Source organism: Gobius niger (genome assembly GCF_951799975.1).
Source record: "Gobius niger genome assembly, chromosome: 1".
NCBI lineage: Eukaryota > Metazoa > Chordata > Actinopteri > Gobiiformes > Gobiidae > Gobius > Gobius niger.
The window spans coordinates 3,496,690-3,521,923 of record NC_136852.1 but is presented as its reverse complement, the minus strand read 5'-3'; the positions used below and the strand labels follow the sequence as shown (position 1 = coordinate 3,521,923).

The window sequence follows — 25,234 nt, the reverse complement described above, 5'->3', positions numbered from 1 at the left end:
TCCTCACAGTTTCCTCACAGTTTCCCCACAGTTTCCTCACAGTTTCCTCACAGTTTCCCCACAGTTTCCTCACAGTTTCTTCACAGTTTCCCCACAGTTTCCTCACAGTTTCCCCACAGTTTCCCCACAGTTTCCTCACAGTTTCCCCACAGTTTCCCCACAGTTTCCCCACAGTTTCCTCACAGTTTCCTCACAGTTTCCTCACAGTTTCCTCACAGTTTCCCCACAGTTTCCTCACAGTTTCCCCACTGTTTCCCCACAGTTTCCTCACAGTTTCCCCACAGTTTCCTCACAGTTTCCTCACAGTTTCCCCACAATTTCCCCACAGTTTCCTCACAGTTTCCCCACAGTTTCCCCACAGTTTCCTCACAGTTTCCTCACAGTTTCCCCACAGTTTCCTCACAGTTTCCTCACAGTTTCCTCATAGTTTCCTCATAGTTTCCCCACAGTTCCCCCACAGTTTCCTCACAGTTTCCTCACACTTTCCTCACACTTTCCTCACACTTTCCCCACAGTTTCCCCACAGTTTCATCACAGTTTCCTCACAGTTTCCTCACAGTTTTCCCACAGTTTCCTCACAGTTTCCTCACAGTTTCCCCACAGTTTCCTCACAGTTTCCTCACAGTTTCCTCACAGTTTCCTCACAGTTTCCCCACAGTTTCCCCACAGTTTCCTCACAGTTTCCTCACAGTTTCCCCACAGTTTCCCCACAGTTTCCCCACAGTTTCCCCACAGTTTCCTCACAGTTTCCTCACAGTTTCCCCACAATTTCCTCACAGTTTCCCCACAGTTTCCTCACACTTTCCCCACAGTTTCCTCACAGTTTCCCCACAGTTTCCTCACAGTTTCCCCACAGTTTCCTCACAGTTTCCTCACAGTTTCCCCACAGTTTCCCCACACTTTCCTCACAGTTTCCTCACAGTTTCCTCACACTTTCCTCACAGTTTCCCCACAGTTTCCTCACAGTTTCCCCACAGTTTCCCCACAGTTTCCTCACAGTTTCCCCACAGTTTCCCCACAGTTTCTCCACAGTTTCCCCACAGTTTCCTCACAGTTTCCTCACAGTTTCCTCACAGTTTCCTCACAGTTTCCCCACCGTTTCCTCACAGTTTCCCCACAGTTTCCCCACAGTTTCCTCACAGTTTCCCCACAGTTTCCCCACAGTTTCTACACAGTTTCCCCACAGTTTCCTCACAGTTTCCTCACAGTTTCCTCACAGTTTCCTCACAGTTTCCTCACAGTTTCCCCACAGTTTCCTCACAGTTTCCCCACAGTTTCTCCACAGTTTCCTCACAGTTTCCTCACAGTTTCCTCACAGTTTCCTCACAGTTTCCTCACAGTTTCCTCACAGTTTCCCCACAGTTTCCTCACAGTTTCCCCACAGTTTCCTCACAGTTTCCCCACAGTTTCCTCACAGTTTCCCCACAGTTTCCTCACAGTTTCCCCACAGTTTCCTCACAGTTTCCCCACAGTTTCCTCACAGTTTCCCCACAGTTTCCTCACAGTTTCCTCACAGTTTCCTCACAGTTTCCCCACAGTCTATAAATGACTGGAGCTTGTTTTGGAGCCGGGACACCGGAGCCGTCTCACACGCTGCTGCACCCGCTGGGAGAGCTCACCGCTATAAATACAGAAGCCCACAAGGGTCATACATCACGTCCACACCGGGGCCATCGGCGGACATTTGTTTTCACGTGGCTCCGAGAGGAAAACTCTGCGAGCTTTGGTGCAGGAGCCGCGAGGACTCGAATCGTTTTTCTGTTTGATGAAATGTTGGTCAGTCCGAGGGAATGAAACGTGCACAGATTTTCTGTGTTTGGAGCTTTAAAAACACGTCATTTATGTATTAAAATGGAAACAGCTTTAACTTCTTAAAATACGCCTGAACTGAGCATCTCCAGTTTGGCTTTCCCTAAATCTAAAAGCTTTTAGAAAAAAGTGTAGCAATAGAAAAGTGACGAAAATTTGATGAAAGAGACGAAAAAGTGACAAAAAATTATGAAAAATGTGATTTAAAAAAGTAGCCGGCTGCATATATGGTTTGACCCCAAAAAAATTGCTACAAAAGGTTTTTCAATGGTTTTCTGTAGTATCAGGTGTGCTTATTAACATACTAAAAGTCTACCAAAATCTGACCACTGGAAAGGTCTAATTTTCAAGATGGCGTCCAAGAGGGTGGCGAGATCCTTAAAATGCCCATTACTCCTTTATTATTCATCCTAGGCAAGTCATTTTGGTGTCTAACCCCATGTTTTGGGTGTCTAGGAATCCAATGGGCTTGTTCAAATTGTAGTCACATGATCACATAATTATGATATACAAATCGTGGGCAAAGACTCTATATATTAACATTAGTGAGTTGTCATGGCAACGGCACACATTTTCAATGCAACCTTTGCTTCCCAGAGGCTTAGAGGGGCAGGGATGGGCTCATTTTAAAGCCCCAACCCTCTTCTTCCCAACGCAATAAAAGGTACGTCATTTACTCACGGAGATATTCACTAAAGTCTGCGAGGTGAGCGACCACGTCAGCCCTGACATGGTAGATCTGGAAGGTTAAAACCCTTCCAGGTCCACCATGTCAGGGCCAACGTGGCCTCTCTGTTATCTGAGCATTTTATCAGTTAGCATATTTACATTATAGTGAAAGGATTACAATTACAAAGTTATTACAAATCTTAATTATTTTTGAAGAAATACCTTTGATTTGCACCAGATTTACAAATAGTCATTGTCACACTGTTCCTCCCATAAAGGTGGAGTATGTGGATTGGCACAATTTTCCACTTGACGTGGTCCACAAGCAGGTGTGCGTGGTAGTCCACATCCTCTGCAACTACACCGTGGTGGTCGGCAGGCAGTTGTGCAATTACAGTGGACCATCTACAGGAGACTTTTCAGGGCAGCAGTTTTAACAGTCAGAACTGGCACAAACTAGCCTGACCTTAGCCATCCGTAAACTCCAGTCAATTATAATTTCCCTACATGAACGTCTGGGTCTGATTTCAGTGGCTGCGTTGCATCGGTTAAATTTTAACCTACCATTCAGCGGGCGGGGGAGGCAGATGTTGTAGGTGACGTCAAGCATTTGATAGCTTTGCTTCACTCATTACTTCACAACTAAACGCTAACGATTGGGTAAAATCAGATCCAATCATTTAAAACTTTAAAAGGAGTTCACCCCTCCCTCCTGAAAACCGAGCACAATTGTGAAAATCCACAAGAAGAACACCCTCTTTATGAAGTGAGTATGAGGGTATAGTGAGACCAAGTTTCCATCCCCCTCCACCACATTCATGTCACTCGCCTTTCATTCTGAGCAAATGACATTTATGACATTCTTTGCTTGATATGTCATTATGGTAAAGCAACTGTAGTTTGTGATGGCTACAGTGAAGATCCTTCAGTGCAAAATTGAGTTTGTGGGAAAAGAAAATTTTCTTTGCAGACCATGTAACAGACAAGAACTTATTGGTCTTGTGACTGAGGAAGGGCAGAAGAACAGCTGCAATGTTATCAGCACAGGAGATGCAGACATGGACGTTGTGAAGGCTGCAATCAAGGTGTCCCAACATCAGCCCAGGATCTTGATAGACCAAGATACAGACTGACATATTCTTCTTCTCTACTAGGCTGAGATGAAAAACGGGGACTTCTATTTTCATTTGGACAAATCCACACTTCCTAAAGTATAAAATATCAATGAGATGAAACAAGTCTTGGGGGGTGACTTGTGTTCTCAGTTACTGTTTATTCACGCTTTCACAGGTTGTGACATAACTTCCCGGAGTTATAGTGTTCCAGAAGAATGAGATATTTATGCACAACTACCTGCCGACCACCACGGTGTCGTTGCAGAGGATATGGACAACCACGCACACCTGCGTGTGGACCACGTCAAGTGGAAAATTGTGCCAATCCACATAATCCACCTTTATGGGAGGAACAGTGTGACAATGACTATTTGTAAATCTGGTGCAAATCAAAGGTATTTCTTCAAAAATAATTAAGATTTGTAATAACTTTGTAATTGTAATCCTTTCACTATAATGTAAATATGCTAACTGATAAAATGCTCAGATAACAGAGAGGCCACGTTGGCCCTGACATGGTGGACCTGGAAGGGTTTTAACCTTCCAGATCTACCATGTCAGGGCCGACGTGGTCGCTCACCTCGCAGACTTTAGTGAATATCTCCGTGAGTAAATGACGTACCTTTTATTGCGTTGGGAAGAGGAGGGTTGGGGCTTTAAAATGAGCCCATCCCTGCCCCTCTAAGCCTCTGGGAAGCAAAGGTTGCATTGAAAATGTGTGCCGTTGCCATGACAACTCACTAATGTTAATATAAAGAGTCTTTGCCCACGATTTGTATATCATAATTATGTGATCATGTGACTACAATTTGAACAAGCCCATTGGATTCCTAGACACCCAAAACATGGGGTTAGACACCAAAATGACTTGCCTAGGATGAATAATAAAGGAGTAATGGGCATTTTAAGGATCTCGCCACCCTCTTGGACGCCATCTTGAAAATTAGACCTTTCCAGTGGTCAGATTTTGGTAGACTTTTAGTATGTTAATAAGCACACCTGATACTACAGAAAACCATTGAAAAACCTTTTGTAGCAATTTTTTTGGGGTTAGGTGTTTTTTTTTCATATATGCAGCCGCCTAAAGTGACGAAAAAGATATGGAAAATTGACGAAAATCTGATCAAAAAGTGACGAAAAATTGATCAAAAATTGATCAAAAAGTGACAAAAAATTGATAAAAAATGATGGAAAAAGTGACAAAAAATATATAAAAATGTGATGAAAAAGAGACCAAAAATTATGAAAAATGTGATTAAAAAAAGTGAGGAAAAAGAGACGAAAAATTGACAAAAATGTGATGAAAAAGAGACCAAAAAGTAACGAAAAATGGATGGAAAATTGACAAAAATTTTATCAAAAAGTGACGAAAAATGTATGAAAATTTGATCAAAAAGGGATGAAAATTTGATGAATAATGATGGAAAAAGTGACACAAAATATATAAAAATGGGATGAAAAAGAGAGCAAAAATTATGAAAAAAGTGATAAAAAATTGACTAAAAAGAGACAAAAAATGTGTGACAAAAAAGTGAGGAATAGAGGAAAAAGATCCACTTCGATGAGTTTTGTAGGCCTTTAAATGAGACATTACACTGGCCTATAGTCCATAACCTTCTAGATTTGGGTAAAGCTGCACTGGAGAAAATGGGTTAAGAGGTTAAATGTGCTGCTGCCTGTACATGAACATCTGTAATAACCTCCAGCTGTGGGCCTGTTATAATGTGGCGTCTCCTCCTGCACAGGCTGGACGGGCAGATGCCGGACGGCGTGCGGATCAACAACAGCACGTTCGCCTTCGCTCGAGCTCTGGAGCGAAACGACTCGGGCGTTTATCGCTGCGAAGTGACCAACGACATCGGGCTGCGCAGTCGAGACGTCAACCTCTGGGTTCAAGGTGAGCTTTAAGGGGAACACCGGGGGAAACGATACATTCTGAAGACAGCAACAGCGTCATGTGCTCATAAACCCGCAGTCCACAGACATAATAGTGGTGGGCCGTTATCGGCATTAACGTGCAGCGTTAACGCCGTGCTGAGTGACACTGAGTGACAGTGCAGGATTTTAGAGGCTGTACTGTTATCGCTACGTGTTGATACAGTGTATATGTGAACGCAGGTCAGCAGCAAGCCAAACTCGTTTTTCCATGAGCCAGGAACTGAGCGTCTTGCTCCTTTAATACAGCTTTACAAGTGTGTTGAACTCGTTGAAAAACAATGATGGAAATGTGACAAAAAAGTGAGAAAACATTGACAAAAAGTGACGAAAAATTGATTTAAAAAAAGTGGAAAAAATGTCACAAAAATGTCAAAAAGAAATCAACAAAAAAATGACGAAAAATGACAAAAATATGACAAAAAAATTACAAAAAATGACAAAAATGTAACAAAAAAAATTCAAAAATTTGATAAAAAATGGACGAAAAAATGTGACCAAAAAATGTCAAAAATGTGATAAAAAATTGACAAAAAAATTACAAAAATGTGACAAAAAATTACCAAAAAAGTTACAAAAATGAGTTGAATACCCAACAAAAAATGATGGAAAAAACATCTGATGACGTGAGGAAAAAGATCCTCTCGGTTCAGGCGGGAGTTAAGAGGTTAATGCAGCTTTCCAAGTGTGTTGAACTCGTTGAAAACCCGAGGGAAACTGAAATAAACAGAAATAAAATAAGCATTAACTTCAATGCAAAACCCTAAGAAAATAAATACACCACAAAATGGCTAATGCCGGAAACTAGCAAACTAGAAAGTTAGCATTGCTGATGCTAATTAGCATTTTTCGCGATCTTTTTATATGCTAATTAGATCGTTAGCACAGTCCTCTCAGCTAAGACATGTCTAAAGTTCACTAAACACATCAAACTTACAGCCATGGCTTTCGAAGGTGTGAATAAAGATGAAGAACACAGGATCAAGTTAGGGCCTGGACAGACAGGTTTATTAGCACCACATTCTATTCGTCTGACTAGTGCTTCTGCTACCCATAAGGCATTGCATCTACTGACTGAGCCTTCAAAATAAAGTTCAGCGAAACCAATGCTGACTGTGTATGTAGAAATGATCTTTTTAACCAAATTGCTATTTTTAACATGAATTACAGCAGATGAATTACAACATATTTATTCCTAAATTATTAACCCCTTAACTCCCACCTGAACGGATCCCATTTTCTCCAGTTTGGCTTTACCCTAATCAAAAAGCTTCTGGAAAAAAGCTGTGAAAATAGCAACAAAACTGAGACGAAAACAATGATGGAAATGTGACAAAAAAGTGACGAAAACATTGACAAAAAAGTGACGAAAAATTGTTGGAAAAAGTGGCAAAAATGTCACAAGAAATTGACCAAACATTGAAAAAAAAATACAAAAATTTGATTTAAAAAATGGACGAAAAAATGACTAAAATGTGACAAGATGTTGCAAAAGAAAAAATACAAAAATTTTATAAAAATTTGACAAAAAAATTACAAAAAATTGACAAAAATGTGACAAAAAAATGACCAAAAAAATGACAAAAAAGTTACAAAAATGAGTTGAATACCCAACAAAAAAATGATGGAAAAAGAATCTGATGACGTGAGGAAAAAGATCCTCTCGGTTCAGGCGGGAGTTAAGAGGTTAATGCAGCTTTCCAAGTGTGTTGAACTCGTTGAAAACCCGAGGGAAACTGAAATAAACAGAAATAAAATAAGCATTAACTTCAATGCAAAACCCTAAGAAAATAAATACACCACAAAATGGCTAATGCCGGAAACTAGCAAACTAGAAAGTTAGCATTGCTGATGCTAATTAGCATTTTTCGCGATCTTTTTATATGCTAATTAGATCGTTAGCACAGTCCTCTCAGCTAAGACATGTCTAAAGTTCACTAAACACATCAAACTTACAGCCATGGCTTTCGAAGGTGTGAATAAAGATGAAGAACACAGGATCAAGTTAGGGCCTGGACAGACAGGTTTATTAGCACCACATTCTATTCGTCTGACTAGTGCTTCTGCTACCCATAAGGCATTGCATCTACTGACTGAGCCTTCAAAATAAAGTTCAGCGAAACCAATGCTGACTGTGTATGTAGAAATGATCTTTTTAACCAAATTGCTATTTTTAACATGAATTACAGCAGATGAATTACAACATATTTATTCCTAAATTATTAACCCCTTAACTCCCACCTGAACGGATCCCATTTTCTCCAGTTTGGCTTTACCCTAATCAAAAAGCTTCTGGAAAAAAGCTGTGAAAATAGCAACAAAACTGAGACGAAAACAATGATGGAAATGTGACAAAAAAGTGAGAAAACATTGACAAAAAAGTGACGAAAAATTGTTGGAAAAAGTGGCAAAAATGTCACAAGAAATTGACCAAACATTGAAGAAAAAATGACAAAAATTTGATTAAAAAAATGACAAAAATGTGACAAAATGTTGCAAAAAAAAAATACAAATATTTTATAAAAATTTGACAAAAAAATTACAAAAATTTGACAAAAATGTGACAAAAATGTGATTAAAAAAATGACACAAAAGTTACAAAAATGAGTTGAATACCCAACACAAAAATGATGGGAAAAAAATCTGATGACGTGAGGAAAACGATCCTCTCGGTTTAGGCGGGTGGTAAGAGGTTAAGAAGCATTTTTTAACCATTTTTTTTAACGAAACACTTTTATATTGGGCAGAACAGAGGCAGTTGTGGTGAACAGGTCTGAGCTCATTCTACACATTAGGACATGGCTGGGACATGTAGGGGGAGGAAAATACTTACTCCGTACAGTCCCTTTAAGGATTCTGGAATGGTGTCGATCCCCATGAGGGAGGTTTCAGGAGGTTGAGTTTACACTGAGTGGATGTTTTAAAATGTTGCGGGTTTAGTTTGGGTTTTGTGTCCTGATTCCATATTTGTTTTCCGAAAAGTCTCCTCTTTGTGAGTCCGACAGAGAATCAGCCACAGCAGCGTCTGAGCGATAAATCACGGGGTTTGTGTCGCAATTTGCAAACGAGCGACGCGTTTTTTTTACCCTGTGAATGATTTGTTTTTGTTTATGTTTTTGTTTATTTACAAAGCAGATTGTGTTTGTGGTTCCAGTGTTGAGAGCTTTGTGGACCATGAAAGTGTGGGAATTGTGATGATCAGTTCAAATGTGACGTCGGCAAAGAATGTTTCCTCAGTCCCACGATTCTTTTAGCTTTTGTGCTTTTCTCTTGTTTTCAGCTTTAAAAACCTTTCACTTGGAAACAGTCAATCTTTTACGTCTTTGCCGGAGAGAAAATGAAGCGTCAATGAATATAGTCCGGGCAAAACAGACTTTGGTGAAGCTTCGAGTGACAGAATTGACCTCAAAGCTTTTTATTATTGAATTTTCAAGCCCTAGTCTGGGACATCGCGGCCCCCAAATCGATCCCGAAACCTCCCAGGGCCCCTCAACAACAATAATGTATTCTAATCAATGCACTTCCTTTTTATTTTACAGCTAATGTTACATAAAAGCGATCAGTCGACTAAAAGGGGGCGGGGCATGACGCTGACTCATAAGACATAACACTTTGGGAGCTCGTGCTGTAACTACTGTTAGAATAGAATAGAATAGAATAGAATAGAATAGAATAGAATAGAATAGATCTTTGGCTCACCGACACACAGAAATACAAGACTGTGGACAATACAAACATGCCCAATAAAAAAATAAAACAAAAACACATATATAAGAACAGTTCATTTCTGTGGTGTCAGGTGTGTGCGCGTTGATCTACTGTATCAAGTTTCAGGTTTAATGGTTTTGTAAAGCCCAATATCACAACAGAAGTCGCCTCACAGGGCTGCACCAAACATCAAGGCAATAAAACAAAGCAATAAATATGACAATTAAAAGTTCAGGTGAATCCAGGCAAATATAATGTCCAATAGGAGGTAGCGACGAGCGGCGTGGGCGTCCCCCGTCCTTAGACTCTCCAGCACGGCAAGGAAAAGTATCAAAGTCAGCCCGCGCGTAACCGATGCTCAAACTGACTTTTCAAGGCAATTTCGCTTTTGTTTTCAATTCGACGTCGATTCTAAGGAAGAAAACAAGGCAGCGCGATGTAAAGAGGAACATAATGTGAAGGTTGCCACAAAAGAGCGGCTCCAAGTGCTGCTTGTAATGAACCACGCCTCAGTCGGCCTCTTTTTCTTAAATAACGCCCTCGCCCTAGTGACGCAGCCTTTAGCGCCACATGCAAGATCGCGCATGCACCACGTTGCGTTTCGAGTTGCGCACGGACTTCGCCAGTCACAAGATCTGGCCCAGCGTGTCCATGAGCTGCTGTGCCTGACGTTCAGCTTTCACGTTCGTTTTCTGCCAGAGGAGGCGTCAGACTCGCGTATCGGCCATTTCACTGTAGAACCAGAGCATTTGATGTTAACTGTGGAGGTTTGGCCTGGACAAGGAAACATCTCACCAAGACACAGAGCCACTGATCTCTTTTACAAACGTCACTCTGTCTGTAAAACCTTGATTTATCTGTTTTTATGATGAAATCCTAGCCCTAGGGAAAAGATCGACCTGGCACAGGCCTCTGGTGTTCGGTAAATTGAGAGCATTTGAAAATGGACCAAAAGGGGGCAGCCCTAGTTCATAAAAGATCTCGAAGCGATGATCAGAGGAGAGCCGCCACTTTTGGGAAAAAACGGCCCAATCCCAAAGCCCGATTCCAACAAGCTAACAAAACACTTGTGTGGTGAAAAAAAAGCTACAAAAAAACATTGAGAACATGATAAAAATGCACGACTAAAACTTGATAACAAAAAACAGGAAGAAGCTTAGCTGAGTTCTGTAGGTCTTAGCTATCAAATGAGGCTTTACACTGGCATAAAGGCTGGAACCTCCAGTCGAGAAGCTTTTAAATTCGGGTGAAACTGGGGAAACTCTGCTTGGTGAAGGTTAAGTGATTAATATCTATTTCTATCAAACATTTGTCTCCCAGTTTTAAAGGAATCTGTTTGTCAGAAGCTTAATACGACCTGTCGACCTTTATTCCACATCTACAATCCTTATTTTCAACACTTACCTAAATTCATTTGCTCCGCCAGCTGAATTACGAAGCAGATTTGGGCTATTTTAGTTCATCCAGGAATAAAGTAGTTATTTTGAGGAGAAAGATCTAATGTCGTCAGGGGCGGACTGGGACTGAAAAACAGCCCTGGACTCTGGTCAGCCTGGCCCAAATTGGCGTAAATGCGACACTTCCACAAATACATATGTTAACCTCTTGCCCCCCGCCTTAACCCAGAGCATTTTCTCCAGTTCGGCTTTGCCCAAATCTAAAGGCTTCTTGACTGGAGAGCAACACTGTAACGCCTCATTTGAAAGCTAAAATCTAGAAAAGTGATGGTAACTTTTTGTCACGCATGTCGCTGCATTTTTGTCATGTTTTTGTTGCTTTTTCATTACTTTTTTGTGGCTTTTTGGCGTTTTTTTGTCACTTTTTCGTTGTGTTTTCGTCTCTTGTTTTTCGGGGGTTTCGTCATGTTATTGTTGTTTTTTCAGCGCTTTTTTCATTGCTTTGTCGTCACTTTGTCTTCACATTTTGTTGTGTTTTTGTCACTTTTTTGTTGCTTTTCCAGCGCATTTTTGTTTTTGAATGCTTTTCTTTTAACCCCTTAACTCCCACCTGAACCGAGCACATTTTCTCCAGTTTGGCTTTACCCCAGTCCAAAAGCTTCTGGAAAAAAGCTGTGAAAATAGTGACATAACTGAGACGAAAACAATGATGGAAATGTGACAAAAAAGTGAGAAAAGTTTGACAAAAAAGTGACGAAAAATTGATGAAAAAGTGGCAAAAATGTCACAAAAAAATGACAAAAAAATGACGAAAAATGACAAAAAAATGACAAAAAAAGTGACAAAAATGTGACAAAAAATTGATAAAAAATTTACCAAAAAATTGCAAAAATTAGATGAAAAAATGACCAAAAAATGACAAAAATGTTACAAAAAATGACCCAAAAAATGAGTTACAAAAATGATGGAAAAAAAATCTGATGTAAGGAAAAAGATCCTCTCAGTTCAGGCGGGAGCTAAGACGTTAAGCTTTTAGATTTGGGTAAAGCTCGGTTACGCCCGGGAGTTAGGGTAAGGTAAACTGAGAGGCCAGACCGGTGACCCTAGAGCCATTGGCCCTCTTGTTCTCTTCCAGAATGGACATATGGCCAGTCCGCCCCTGAATGTCTTTGCTTTACCTGCAGTGTCCCTTTACCTCCAGTGTTTGCAGAGAGAATTCCCTCCACATTCTTCCTCTGCTGCTGCTTATTTGGGCTGAGATTAGCCTCTTAGCGAGCGGGACGCCGCGCTTTAGCCCGAGTGCGAAGGTCCCGGCCTGATCCACTTCCACACATTCCTGTCACAGAGCAGATAAAAGCGTCTGAGGCTTTTTGGCATCGTCAGACGTCACAGATAACCCCGGCTTTGGGACGAGAGGGGCATCTTTGTTTTAGCTCAGCTCAGGTTTCACACGTGAACACGACCCGGGGTGAGACTATCAAAACATGTCACGCCACTTAGGACTGAAGCACTTATCCCACCGCTTCCTCCTAATGACCCACGAGCGCCACGACCTCTCACGCTCGCTGTTTCCATATCACAAACACGCTCTAATAAAGTTAAAGCTAATCTAAGACGTGTGTGTAAACCATGAGTTGTTCAATAAAAAGTTCCTGGCATATGTGGACCATTTTTGGCGTCCGTTAGCCTGTTTTATGTATTATTCCTATAACCGTGAGCATTTAGCCTCAAACATGGAGAATTATGAACGATCCAGATGTTTTCAGCTCTTGTTAACCATCAACCGCATGTTCGTGAGGTCGACGCCTCGTTACAAATCATTAATGAACAGATCTTTTGAATTAGCAAGTGAAAGTGTCCTTTAAGGTTTAGCTTAAAGGGACTAGACAGAGTTTAAAGGGGGGGTATTATGTAAAATTGACTTTTTCAACCTTAACATCATGTTGTTATGTCAGTCATTCCCTCATTAAAAACATGCCTGAAGTGTTGCCTTGGCACATTCACGTATTTTTGAGTAATCTGTAAAAACTCTGATGGCGGCCATTTTAGATGACGCTTTCACCCAAATATGGTGTTTTTCCTCCTACGAGACGCTGGTGCGGAAGAGTCGGAGAACGGGCCGAGCATGAGCACTCGCTATAAAACTTCAGGGCTGGTTTTCTCTGAATGACAGAAGCCGCACTCGGGCAGAGCCTGAGCCCTTATAGAAGCTCCCACAGACTCCAAACTTTACAGTCTGAGACCTGACAATATTTTGAAGGTTTTTTCTGAGGGATTTTTTAATATCTAATTCCTAGCCTGATTTATTCAGCTTTGAAACCAAAAAAACTGGCGGAATTTGCGTTTTTACAGATATTTTCACTGATGATTAGTTTATTGAAAAACTAAACAAAATATCCAAAATCCCCTCTGAAAAAATCTTAGTTACTAATATGTCAATAAAATAAAACCATAACATTCAATCTGGCTCAATTCATTATTTTGATTTCGTTGCCCAAAATATAGGCAATTTTGGCCATTTTAATGCTCAAAATGCCTTATTTTTATGTGAAAACATAAAATGACAAGTTTCAAATTGATATCTCTACATTTATTTTTTTCCCCTATTCACCTGCCGTGTCTCGCCTTAAAAGAGTAAACTTTTAGGTTCTACCCGGCTTGTTTAGGGAGGTTTGGGGGCGTGGCTTGGTCTGTGTGTATTTACATACTGGGTAAAACCGGGTCGTGTTGGATGGACAAAGATTGTATCAGACGAGCTGAACCGTGGACGTGTTTGAAGTGGATTTATTAATCTCGGATTACGCGGCGCCGCTTCCTCATGAAGAGCCTTGAGCAAAGCAGCAACAGCGGGACAGAGACGCTGCTTTGAAGAAGAAGAAGAAGAAGAAGAAGATCTTAATTTATATAGCGCCTTTCACAGACATATAGTCACAAAGTGCTTTACATGAGACAATTGTACATTCACTCCATACTCGGTGGTGGTAACTACGTTTGTAGCTTCAGTTTCCCCTGGGGGAGACTGACAGAAGCGCTTTCGCGACTACACACGTCTGCGCCAACGGACCCTCTGACCACCACCATACATTCATTCACTCACACATCATTCAGCCTGGCCTATTGTGCATGTTTTTAGTGGTAGGGGAAACCGGAGTACCCGGAGGAAACCTACGCAGACACGGGGAGAACATGCAAACTCCACACAGAAAGGCCCGTCCAGGTGGGAGTCGAACCCGGACCTTCTAGCTGTGAAGCGAGAGTGCTAACCGCTGCGCTACCGTGCTTTGCTCCCGGGGGGACTCCCTGGGTTCGATTCCTGGACCTTCTCGCTGTGAAGCACAGCTAACGTCCCTGGTGTTGTCTTCCTCCTCTGTTTCGCTCGCATGAGTTTGTTTAACCCTCTTTTTCTCCAGTTCGGCTTTACCCAAATCTAAAAGTAGGAGAGCAAAAGTGTGACGCCTCATTTGAAAGCTAAGACCTGCAAAAGTGATCCTCACATTTTTGTCTAATTTTGTTGCTTTTTCATTGCTTTTTTTTGTTGCGTTCATGTCACTTTTTTGTTGCATTTTTTGTCATGTTGGTTTTTCATTGTTTTTTGTGGCTTTTTTTTTTGTTGCGTCTTTGTCACATTTTCGTCGCTCTTTTGTCACTTTTTTCCCAAGTAGCTTTTAGATTTGGGTAAACCAAACTGGAGAAGATGTGCTTGGTTCGGTTGAGGGTTAAGAGATTAAATCGAGAAAAGATTTAGGTTTGTTTATCCAGTCATTTATCCGGTCTCAAGAGGAGCATGTTCTTCAAAAGCTTGTGATTCTATCCGTGCACAGTGAACTGCAATACTCATCAGTTAGATCGCAGTAGTAGTAGTAGTAGTACAGGGAGATCTGGGTCTGTCTGCTGGAGTAGAAGCGTCAGATAAATGTGAGCGTCTCCAGGCTGTGACAGATTGATCTGAAGGTGAGCTGGATCTGTCCTCCGTCTGCAGAGCTTCCTGTTCCTCCTCCTCCGCCGGCGCAGGGCGTGTTTCCTGAGAACTCTGCGTGTCCGTGTGTTCCTTTGGATCGTTTTCCCCAAACAGAGCTGCACTGCTGCTTTTGGCCCGCGCTCCTCCGCCTTTTCTCACAGACCTGGAAGAGCCCGAGCACATTCTGTCGAGTCCAGTCACGCTGCGGAGTAAAAGAGTGGCTGTCGACACCGGGGAGGCAGAGGACGGAGGCTTCGCTCACGTGAACCAGCAGAAACATACAGGAGCAAAAAACCTCATAAACAAGGCAAAAAAGACACGAAAATGCATTAAAAATATTCAGTTTTATGTAGCTTAGCTTTCAAATAGGGGAAATAAGCTGACGCAATACTCTGACTGTATATTTTTTCCTCCACATGTCCACTACTGGCGTATCTGATTCATGTTGAAGATCTCAGTGGGACTTTTCTGGTGCTGAGCATAAACATATGATGGATGAAGCTCCTTAGCCATCGTCATTACTAGAGATCCAGCTTTTCTGCTTCCGATACCGATTCTGGGGGTTTGAGTATAAGATAAGCCTTTTTATTGATCTCACAACGAGAAATTCACTTGTCAGTCTGACCCGCATGACCTTGGAGGACGAGGAAACTGTAGCATCCGGAAGAAACCAGGCTGGCTGCCCTCTGATCCTCTGAAGCGGTGCAGCGCCTCCTGGGTTTGTCCCTGTTTCAGAGCGTGGTGTCCTGCGCTGGTCAGCTCCTCCTCCTCCTTCCTCTTCGTCCTGCACAGCTCCCTCCGCACCACAGCAGTCTTTCACCATCTCCTTCTCCTTGTTTGTCCCTTTTTTGTTTCCTTTAGCTCCTCTTGTGCTGCAGTTGTGGGGGCTCTTGGTTCCTCTTCAGTGTTGGTGACGCAGATGTAGAGAATATTGCACGTAGTTTTGCAAAATGAGGTTATTGCACATGTTCTTTTACAGCAGGGGTAGGCAAGTTTGTGCCGATTTTTATTATCGCCAAAACACCAAGGGCCGAACCTCACCATAGTTGGCGAGTTAATAGTTTTGTCTGCAAATGCTAGTGTTTTAAAACTGTGGTCCTCAAGTGGTGCAGCTTCAGGGCCCACCATTAGCCTAGGATGACCCAAAGGAAACTGTAACTCGCCATATATCGTATAAAACATCATATTTTCCACACAGGTTTTTATTGAACACATAGTAGATATGCTTTTAAGAGATCAAAACAACCCAATAACATTCATTTTAACAGACTCCCATTTTTAGAGAACTTTGATCTCTTATTGGCATAATAATATTTCTCAATTGCATCTTGAAGGCCATGATGGAGGTGAGCTTGGCTAACACCCTCCTGTCCCTCACCTCCTCCACAGAGTCCAGAGCTGGCCCTCCTGACCAGCTCGTTCAGTCCGTTCTTGTCCCGCTCTGTGCGGCCCGAAGCTGGGACAAGTAATGGGAAAACATTTAACGAGGATCACTGGACTTTTCAGCACTGAATATCCTCGGGTAAATGACCTCATAAAGTGAGAAAGTTATTCTTTAACAGCATTTCATAAACGAAAAGACTCTTGGCCTCTCCAGCTGTGGCTATTTTATTTTATGAGGCTACTTTAGGTGATCCAGTCATAGCTTCTGACCCAGCCTTGACCCTCACTGAGGTTTGAGAGCCAATATATCTGTAGCCGATACCAGAATATCGTATTTTTTCCAGTATCTGCATCCGTAGCAGTTACCATGTTATTACACTCTACGGTTCCTTGATATTTCCATCTTGTTTTCAGTAAAGTGTAACATCAAACATCCAGATTACTCAAACATCTGTGAGTGAAACCCGAGCTCTGTTCCTGATGATGAAGTTTTTTTTTTTACAGCAGGTTAGTTTCCCAGAAGTTAATTTAGCATCTGTAGAGTTTTAGATGATCCAGCAGCCCCCCCCCCCCCCCCCCTCGCCGCTGCTGTGGGTGTGGGGCTGCTCCACATTCCCTCCCTGTGGTTTCTGGCGGCGGGTCTGGGAGCGGAGCAGCTACACGCTCACAGAGGCTCATATCCCGCCCCCCTCCAGGCCGGGATTGTCAGAAGTATTACTTTTGTAGAATGCCTTTGATTCTTTGCGTCTGGTGCCGGTGATTATTTCTGTTTGGTTGCTGTTCTCCAGGGCAAATGCGCAATAAGAAAAACGGATTGAATTAGAACAAGGCGCAGTCATGTCAGAGCCATGAGGAATTCATCACATGCCTCATACTCTGCACTGCTGTGGAACAATAACCTAATACTGCATTTATCAGGTTCAGAATGGACAGTTCTGTTTCAGTCGCGGTTCAGTTTAGATCAGACTTTTCAGACAGTCCTCGTCACAAAACACTGAGTCTAAATGTGTGATGATCTTTAACCCAGCCTGACAGCGAGGAGGCCAGTCATTAGCCTTTTGATGATGTAACCCAGAGGTTCCGCTAGACTTTTTTTTTTGGGTCGTAAAATGTCGGCCATTCGCAAGAATTACCGGCCATTAAAAAATATATACATTATGAACGTGGCTTATTATCAATAACAGTCTGCATTTAGACAGAGCGCTACACAAGTGCTTTAGTGGGTCCCAAAACACGGCTATTTCTAATTAAAGACTGACGTGAGAGAAATGTAGCAACAGCTAAAATCCAAACATGAAGTTGTGTGTGTGGAGACGGTGGAGCAGCAGGTGTCACGCTGATATACACCACTCATATGCACTTCAACTCAGACTGAAAGTAGCCGATTTCTACGACCCTAACGCTGTCCTTATCCAGGTCTGACCAGCTGCTCAGCGAGGGCTGGGCTGTAGATGCCCTTCCGCGCTTTTACGTGGCTTCAGGTGTAAAATAGTGATTAAGTCCCTCACCACGGAAATATTATGGAGAGACAAATCGACAGCACTAAAGTCACAAAAGTCAGTCTCGAGCGATTCAAAACGGACCCAGCTCTGCCGCGCTTTAGAGCGGCTCCAACACCGGTAACTGAGCCGAGGCGTCTGCGCAGACTGACCGAGGGAAGCGCCTCTAAACCCGGCCACTCTGAGCGGCTCCAACACCGGTAACTGAGCCGAGGCGTCTGCGCAGACTGACCGAGGGAAGCGCCTCCAAACCCGACCACTCTCTGAGCGGCTCCAACACCGGTAACTAAGCCGAGGCGTCTGCGCAGACTGACCGAGGGAAGCGCCTCTAAACCCGGCCACTCTCTGAGCGGCTCCAACACCGGTAACTAAGCCGAGGCGTCTGCGCAGACTGACCGAGGGAAGCGCCTCTAAACCCGGCCACTCTCTGAGCGGCTCCAACACCGGTAACTGAGCCGAGGCGTCTGCGCAGACTGACCGAGGGAAGCACCTCTAAACCCGGCCACTCTCTGAGCGGCTCCAACACCGGTGACTGAGCCGAGGCGTCTGCGCAGACTGACCGAGGGAAGCACCTCTAAACCCGGCCACTCTCTGAGCGGCTCCAACACCGGTAACTGAGCCGAGGCGTCTGCGCAGACTGACCGAGGGAAGCACCTCTAAACCCGGCCACTCTCTGAGCGGCTCCAACACCGGTAACTAAGCCGAGGCGTCTGCGCAGACTGACCGAGGGAAGCGCCTCTAAACCCGGCTACTCTCTGAGCGGCTTCAACACCGGTAACTAAGCCGAGGCGTCTGCACAGACTGACCGAGGGAAGCACCTCTAAACCCGGCCACTCTCTGAGCGGCTCCAACACCGGTAACTGAGCCGAGGCGTCTGCACAGACTGACCGAGGGAAGCGCCTCTAAACCCGGCTACTCTCTGAGCGGCTCCAACACCGGTAACTGAGCCGAGGCGTCTGCGCAGACTGGCCGAGGGAAGCGCCTCTAAACGCGGCCACTCTCCCAGGAAGAGCTGCTGCGGGACAGCGCGTCAGTCTGACTGAACACATGCGCGTTTCAAGAATATCCTAATCAAACGCATTAGCTGCCGAGTTCTTAACACACTTATATAAAAGTAAATGTACCTGTAGTTTGCCTGTTTTTGGAAAATGTGACGAAGCACGAAGAAAAAGCGTTAAATATCCAGACAGCGATGATGGCGCTTCGGCGAATCGAAACTTTTTTGATAGAAATATTGAACCTTTTTTAATATCTAGGCCTGTCTCGAAAACACTTTGTTATGTTTGTCACTGACTTAGGTGACATGTTTAATTTTTTTTTTATATTCTCTCTCCATATTTTTTACTGATGCAACCATACCTTACAGCAGTGGTTACAAACCTTTTTGTCTTAGTGGTACTCTGTGCACCCCCTCCCTCAAGAGTTGTTGCAGTTTATTAAGAAAGAACAAATAGTCCCTTTAAGCAGTCACTTAAAGTAAGTAAAAAGACAATGTTGTGTTCAAAACCTAAAATACTCCCAAGAGAAGAGAACAGAAGGACGGCCTCACGATTCTTACCAGGCCTGTTGGTCTCTCATAAGGAGCTTCTGAACCGCTCTTTGTCTGACCCGTCACTTAGGACCTGTTTACCAGGGTCACAAAGCCCCCGACAACAGAGCCCCCAGGATCATTCAGGTGCTCAAACCCCTCCACCGCGTTAAGGCGGCGGTTCCAGGAGGTGGCGTTTCCTTTCAGTAAAAAAAAAAACCTGCATTACTTGCTTGCATGTGAGCCTACAATAATACATGACAGATTTGGACATTGACTTATTGAACTCGATGTAGATTAGGTGTTTTACCTGCTCTGAAGTGGTGTTCCAATGGTTACTGTCCCATCGAAACACGTAAAAGCAGACATGCCACCTCAGGTCTTACGTGTAACTGCAGCTTCTATTCACCCGCCCACTTTTGCCACTTTTTGCGTTGTTTCGCCGCTTCCGTTGTACAGGGGGAGGAAAATGCATCGTTTTAACATCTTTAAACTCTTGCCCCGCCTGAATCGTGCACATTTTCACCAGTTCGGCTTTACCCAAATCTAAAACCTTTTTGACTGGAGAGCAACAGTGTAATGTCTAAGGCCTACAAAACTGCTCCTCACTTTTTTTGTCGCTCTTTTATAGCTTTTCCATCACTTTGTTTGTAGCTTTTCTGTTGTGTTTTTGTCACATTTTTGTGGCGTTTTCATCCATGTTATTTTGATACTTTTTTCCAGGTGCTTTTACATTTGCATAATGCCAAACCGGAGAAAATGTCCTCAGTTCAGGTGGGGTTTAGAAGGTTAAAGGGATAGTTGAGCCGTGTGCATAATGAGCACAGGGATAAACAAACAAACACTGTAGAGAAAAGCCATTTACGACGCTCCAGCTGCGTAGTTCTTCAGTTCATTTATAACCTGACTCCCCTGAAGTGTCTTTAGTGACCCCTCCAGATAACGCTGTCCTGTCCTGTAAGGTGAGGCCTGACACAGAGGGGCCGCCGGTGTCAGGCTGCTCTCGGCTCCAGAGGTCGCGCCGCCTGACTCCAGCTCTGAGAGGGCAAACCAGACCGAGAGCATCGATCACAGCCAGTCTACTCACATGACCTCCCCGTCCCGAACCTCCTCCTGCTCCGCTCGTTTCCTCCGCTCTCAGGAGAGACTCACCGCCATGTTAGAAATTAATCGAAGAACCATCCGCGCGTGTTTTGTCAGTCACAGATCACAGACGCTTCCTCTTCCTGGACGTTTGGATAAAAAGAGGTGGGAGGACGGCGGATTCCAGACGCTGTGTTTTTCGATCGCAAATGAAGATGTGTTCATGGTTTTATGTTTTCAGCAGAACGTGCTCAGTGCTGCGACAAAGAGAGAAGAGTTTTGGACTAAAGAGCAGTTGTGAGAAACGCTGTAAAAGACACACAATGCACACTCTATCATAAGAATATACCGTAAATTCTCTAATACTGGCCTGTATTCCATTAGCGGCCGGGTCTCTAACAGTGGCCGGGTTCGCGGCTGGTGGAGGCAAATTAAAGCCGGTCTCTAAAACAGGCCGGGGCTTTTATTAGAAACTATAGCGGTAGAAATATTCCCCAGGAATTTGTCTCATACTGTAAATGAAAACTCACGTGCAGGAAGTAACAAACGTGAACCCGGGCCGATTGGGACGCTGCGGAGGAGCTGATCCGAGCGTAACTTTGACACAGATTTAGCCACTTTTCAAACCTCCTGTGACGATATTTGGAAACAGGGCAAATGTTTGTGACCCTCCAGGGTTTTAATAAAGTCACCATCGCGTCTTCAAAGCACGTCCAGCTGCTCCGTGTGCAGGTCAGTCCCACGCCTCAAAATAACTCCTCCGATCAGCGCGAGCGTCTCGTCTTCTCTCGGGTCAGTCTCATGATCGATCACAAACACAAACGCTCCGTCTAAACTCGCCTTTTACACAAGATAACAACAAATAACCCGGTCTGCGGTAAAAACGAAACAGAAACCTGCAGTGACATTGATGTCAAAGCTCCGCTAACAGCAACGAAACACTTCCTGTTGTCCCGACAAAATAAAAGGCGTCAATGTTCCAGCCGCTGGGAGAGGGTTTGAAATGTTAATTAATAAATGAACCTAATATTTTAGGTGCAAATGGACACAAATCTTGTTTTTCTTCATTTTCCTGGTCGTCCGTTTTGCTCAAATACAAATAAAGGCCTGTCTCTAATTGTGGCCTGGTTCCAATAAAGGCCTGGTCCTGGATGCCCTTGAGTAAATAAAGGCCCCGGCCTATATTAGAGCATTTACGGTAATAATCCTTATGAAGAACTCCCTATGAACAGTAGGTGGCGCTTATCAATGTCAAGGACTCACGGCAACGAGGAAGGTTTGTGTTGTTGTACGCAAAGTTATTATTAACAACTTTGATTCATATTGATTTGTACTTTTTACTTTTACTTTTTACTCATGTCACTTTCGGCCCCAGTGCCACCTAAAGGTTTTTCTTGACGTCTCAAGTCTCGGAGTTCCACAGATTTTCACAGATTGGTCGCCTCGCTTTCCTCAGTCTGGTGTGAATGAGTAACAGGGGCGGACTGGCCATATGTCCATTCTGGAAGAGCTCAGAAGGACCACTGGCTTTAGGGCTCTAGGGCTACCGGTGTGACCTCTCAATTTTCTCCTTAACCTCTTACCCCCCGCGCTTTAACCGAGCTTTACCCAAATCTAAAAGCTTAAAAGAAAAGCATCAAAATAGCGACGAAAACGAGGATGAAAATGGAACAAAAATGTGCCGGAAACGCAACAAAAAAGCAACAAAGACACAACAAAATGTGATGAATGAAAAAAGCAATGAAAAAATGACAAAACATGACAAAAAAACAAACAAACAAGTCAAGTTGTCCTTTTTTCCCAATTTTTTTCTCAATTCTTTCTCATATTTTCCCCTTATTTTCCTGTTTACCCCATTTTTACTGAAAGTTTCCTGTTGTTTTTCCCAATGTTTCCCCCATTCGTTTCTCTATTCTTTCCCAATGTTTCACAAATTTTTCTATTCTATTCTATTTCTATTCTAATGTTTCCTAATTTTTTTCAAAATGTTTCCTTCATTTTTTTCTCCATTCTATCCCAATATTTGCTTTTTGTCCCCCAATGTTTCCTCAATTTTTTCCCAACGTTTCCTCCACTTTTTTCCCAATGTTTCCCCAATTTTTTCTCTGTTCTTTCCAAATATTTCCTAATTTGTTCCCAATGTTTCCTCAATTTTTTCCCAATGTTTCCCCCATTTTACTCTATTCTTTGCCAATATATCCTAATTTTTTCCCCCAATTTTTTCTCTGTTCTTTCCAAATATTTCCTAATTTGTTCCCAATGTTTCCTCAATTTTTTCCCAATGTTTCCCCCATTTTACTCTATTCTTTGCCAATATATCCAAATTTTTTCCCCCAATGTTTCCTCAATTTTTGTCCCATTTTTTCTCTATTCATTCTCAATGTTTCCCCCCATTTTCTTTCCTAAAATGTCGCCCATTTCTTTCTTTAACTTTTTTTTTATTTTTCTAATTTTGTAACTATTCTTTAAAACTAATTTCTCCAACATCAAGCACAAAAAAACGCAAAAAACAACAGACAAAAATGCGGCGACAACGCTACACTGTCGCTCTCCAGTCAAGAAGCTTTTAGATTTGGGTAAAACCGACCTGGAGAGAAGGTGGTCGGTTCATGTGGGGCATTAAAAAGTAAAGCTGAAATAAACAACTGTGTGTCCCGTTTGTGTCTCCGCAGACCCCCCTCCCACCACGGCCGCCCCGACCACCCCGTCCCGCCTCACCCCGGGGGCGGGCACCGCGGCGGACCAGCAGCGCGCCCAGTTCTCCTCCCCGACGCTGGGCACGGTGCCGGACAGCGCGCTGGGCACCATCGTGGGCGGGGCCGTGGGCGGCGTCCTGTTCCTCGCGCTCCTCCTCATCCTGGGCGCGGCCTGCTACATGCGGCGGCGGCGCACCTTCCGCGGCGACTACTACACCAAGCAGTACCTGGGCCCGTCCGACATGCAGAAGGAGGCGCAGCTGGACGTCCTGCAGCCGCACGAGCTCCAGGAGGTCTACGGGGACAAGACCAGCAAAGGCAGCCAGGACCTGAAGCCCAAACTCGGGGACATCATCTACCCGGAGTACCCGGAGCGGGACGAGTGGGCGGACCGCGGGGACAAGCAGAGGAGCCTTAAAGACGCCGACTACTACGCCAACCACTACAACAACGGGCAGAACGTGCACCCGTGTGGGCCGCCGGTGCACAGCAACACGCACAACGGCTCCCCCTACAGGCCGGAGGACAGCTACGACAACGGCACGGAGAGCGATTACGTGTCCCACCTGGACGGCTCCGTCATTTCGCGGCGGGAGTGGTACGTGTGAAAGTCGAAACGGGAGCTGCCTTTGATTGTAAAACCACTGGGACGTGCCTGTATGTCCACACTTCGCGGGACATAGACATTGGGAGGTTTTTTTTTTGTCCGCTCACCTGTCGCGCTCGTCTTCCTCGTAAAAAGGAACAGACTCCCGAAAAAAAACTCCCGCCAGCTGGAATAACTATCAGGGCTTTAACAGTCGGTAAAGGGAGAAGAGTGGAGGGGCTGAAACACTCCCTGAGGAACACTGGCTGTGCATGTGTGCGCGGTTTAGTCCCAGTTTGGAGAGGAGGAGTATATATCGCAAACATAAAGCCACACTCAGGAAGATTCATCCGAGGAGGAGATAGAAATGCAAAGTTTCTGGTCAAATTAGAAAAAACCTGGGTACATTTTCAATACCAGTACTTCAACGACTTTAACTTGGTTTTTGATACCGATACCTGAGCGATACTTTTTCCGATACCTATACTGAAACTTTTGTCATCGAGAGCTAGAAAACAGATCAGTAATGTGCGGAAGATCTGCAAATTTACAAGATTGGGTTTCAATGTCAATAAATGTGTGGAAAATGGAGAATAATTGTGGCAAAAATCAGGAAAAAAATATTTAAAAATGTAATTAAAAATTCTGAAAAAATCGGAAAACATTGGGAATAAATTGGGGAAAAATGGGAAGATAGAAAATTGGGGCAAAAATGAGAAGAAAAAAAATGTAATAAAAAATTGGGAAAAGATTTGGAATAAATTGGGGGAAAATACAAAAAATGGGGCAAAAAGGGGAAAAAATGATTAAAAAAAATTAATAAATAAAAAATTGGGGGAAAAATTGAAAACATTGGGAATAAATTGGGGGGAAAATAGATTTGTTTTTTTTTTAAAAACCAAAGAGAAAAAATATTTTTCAGAAATTGGGAAAATAATCATTTATTGGAGCTGAAACAACCAACAGTATTAGAATGTGGATTTTAAGATAGAATTTTATTTTCCGTTACCTGTTTTCAATAATTTTTTTTTTTTTTTTGAGTAGTACCTAAACTGATTCCAAACTGGTAACGGTTAACGGTGCCCAGTCCGAGCTCTTAATGAGTGTTAATGACTTATTCAGACACAGCGTCTCCGTATAAACCACTGCAAAGTCTCGTTCAGTGGTTTAGAGGAAACATTTCTTTCATAATTTGCAGGTTTAAATAAATTGTGTCCAAGTTAAGGCCGACAATATCATTAAAAAGTCCTTTTGGGGAAATATTGACATCGCTCAACTACTTTCTCTGCACAAGTTTGTCCAAAGGTTACACAACAATGCTGGAATGTTCCTCAGTGTGGCTTTAAACGCCTTCAGTCTGTTTCGATTGAATGTAACATATATGTAGTTCAAATAGGTTGTTTTTCACGTTTGGGTGGAGAGAAATAGGAATTCTTTGGCCGACTTTGCCTTTTTTTTTGTATCGCGGATGTTTGTTTGGACTTGAAGCAAAAACTGGCACAAACCGTTTATTCGATCATTTGGATGGACTTTTAGACTTTCGGATCTTTACCGGATTGTTTCAAGCGTCGAGAACGTTCCGACTTCGGTGATTTACGTTGATCTTCTCTCAAATGTTAACGGGTTTTTGAATGTCAGAGTGAGAAATAGACCAAACTTTCTCATATTTATGTCAGTAATCGACAGCCAAAGTTTCAAATTGAGATCTGTACATTTAATTCTCTCGCCTGAAGTGCAAGAGTGGATTTGTGGATCTTCTCCCTGACTCGTAATGATCTCCTTTGATACCCGCGGTCTCGGTGATGATCGATGACGTTAAAAGCCGTTTTCCAACACACTGCGTTGCGTTTGGATTGGGAGCGTTTGGC

General features: G+C 43.3%; 1 protein-coding gene across 1 annotated transcript in view; it reads left to right on the top strand.

The window, feature by feature from the left end:
- The window catches only part of nectin3a (nectin cell adhesion molecule 3a), a 129,651-nt gene extending 106,175 nt beyond the window's left edge, over window positions 1-23,476 (top strand). Inside the window, exons 5-6 of the mRNA XM_079574387.1 lie at window positions 5,339-5,490; window positions 22,757-23,476. Coding sequence (XP_079430513.1) covers window positions 5,339-5,490; window positions 22,757-23,388 — 784 coding nt within the window. The 3' untranslated portion in view covers window positions 23,389-23,476. The remainder of the gene's footprint in view (window positions 1-5,338; window positions 5,491-22,756) is intronic.
- The last annotated feature ends 1,758 nt before the right edge of the window (window positions 23,477-25,234 follow it).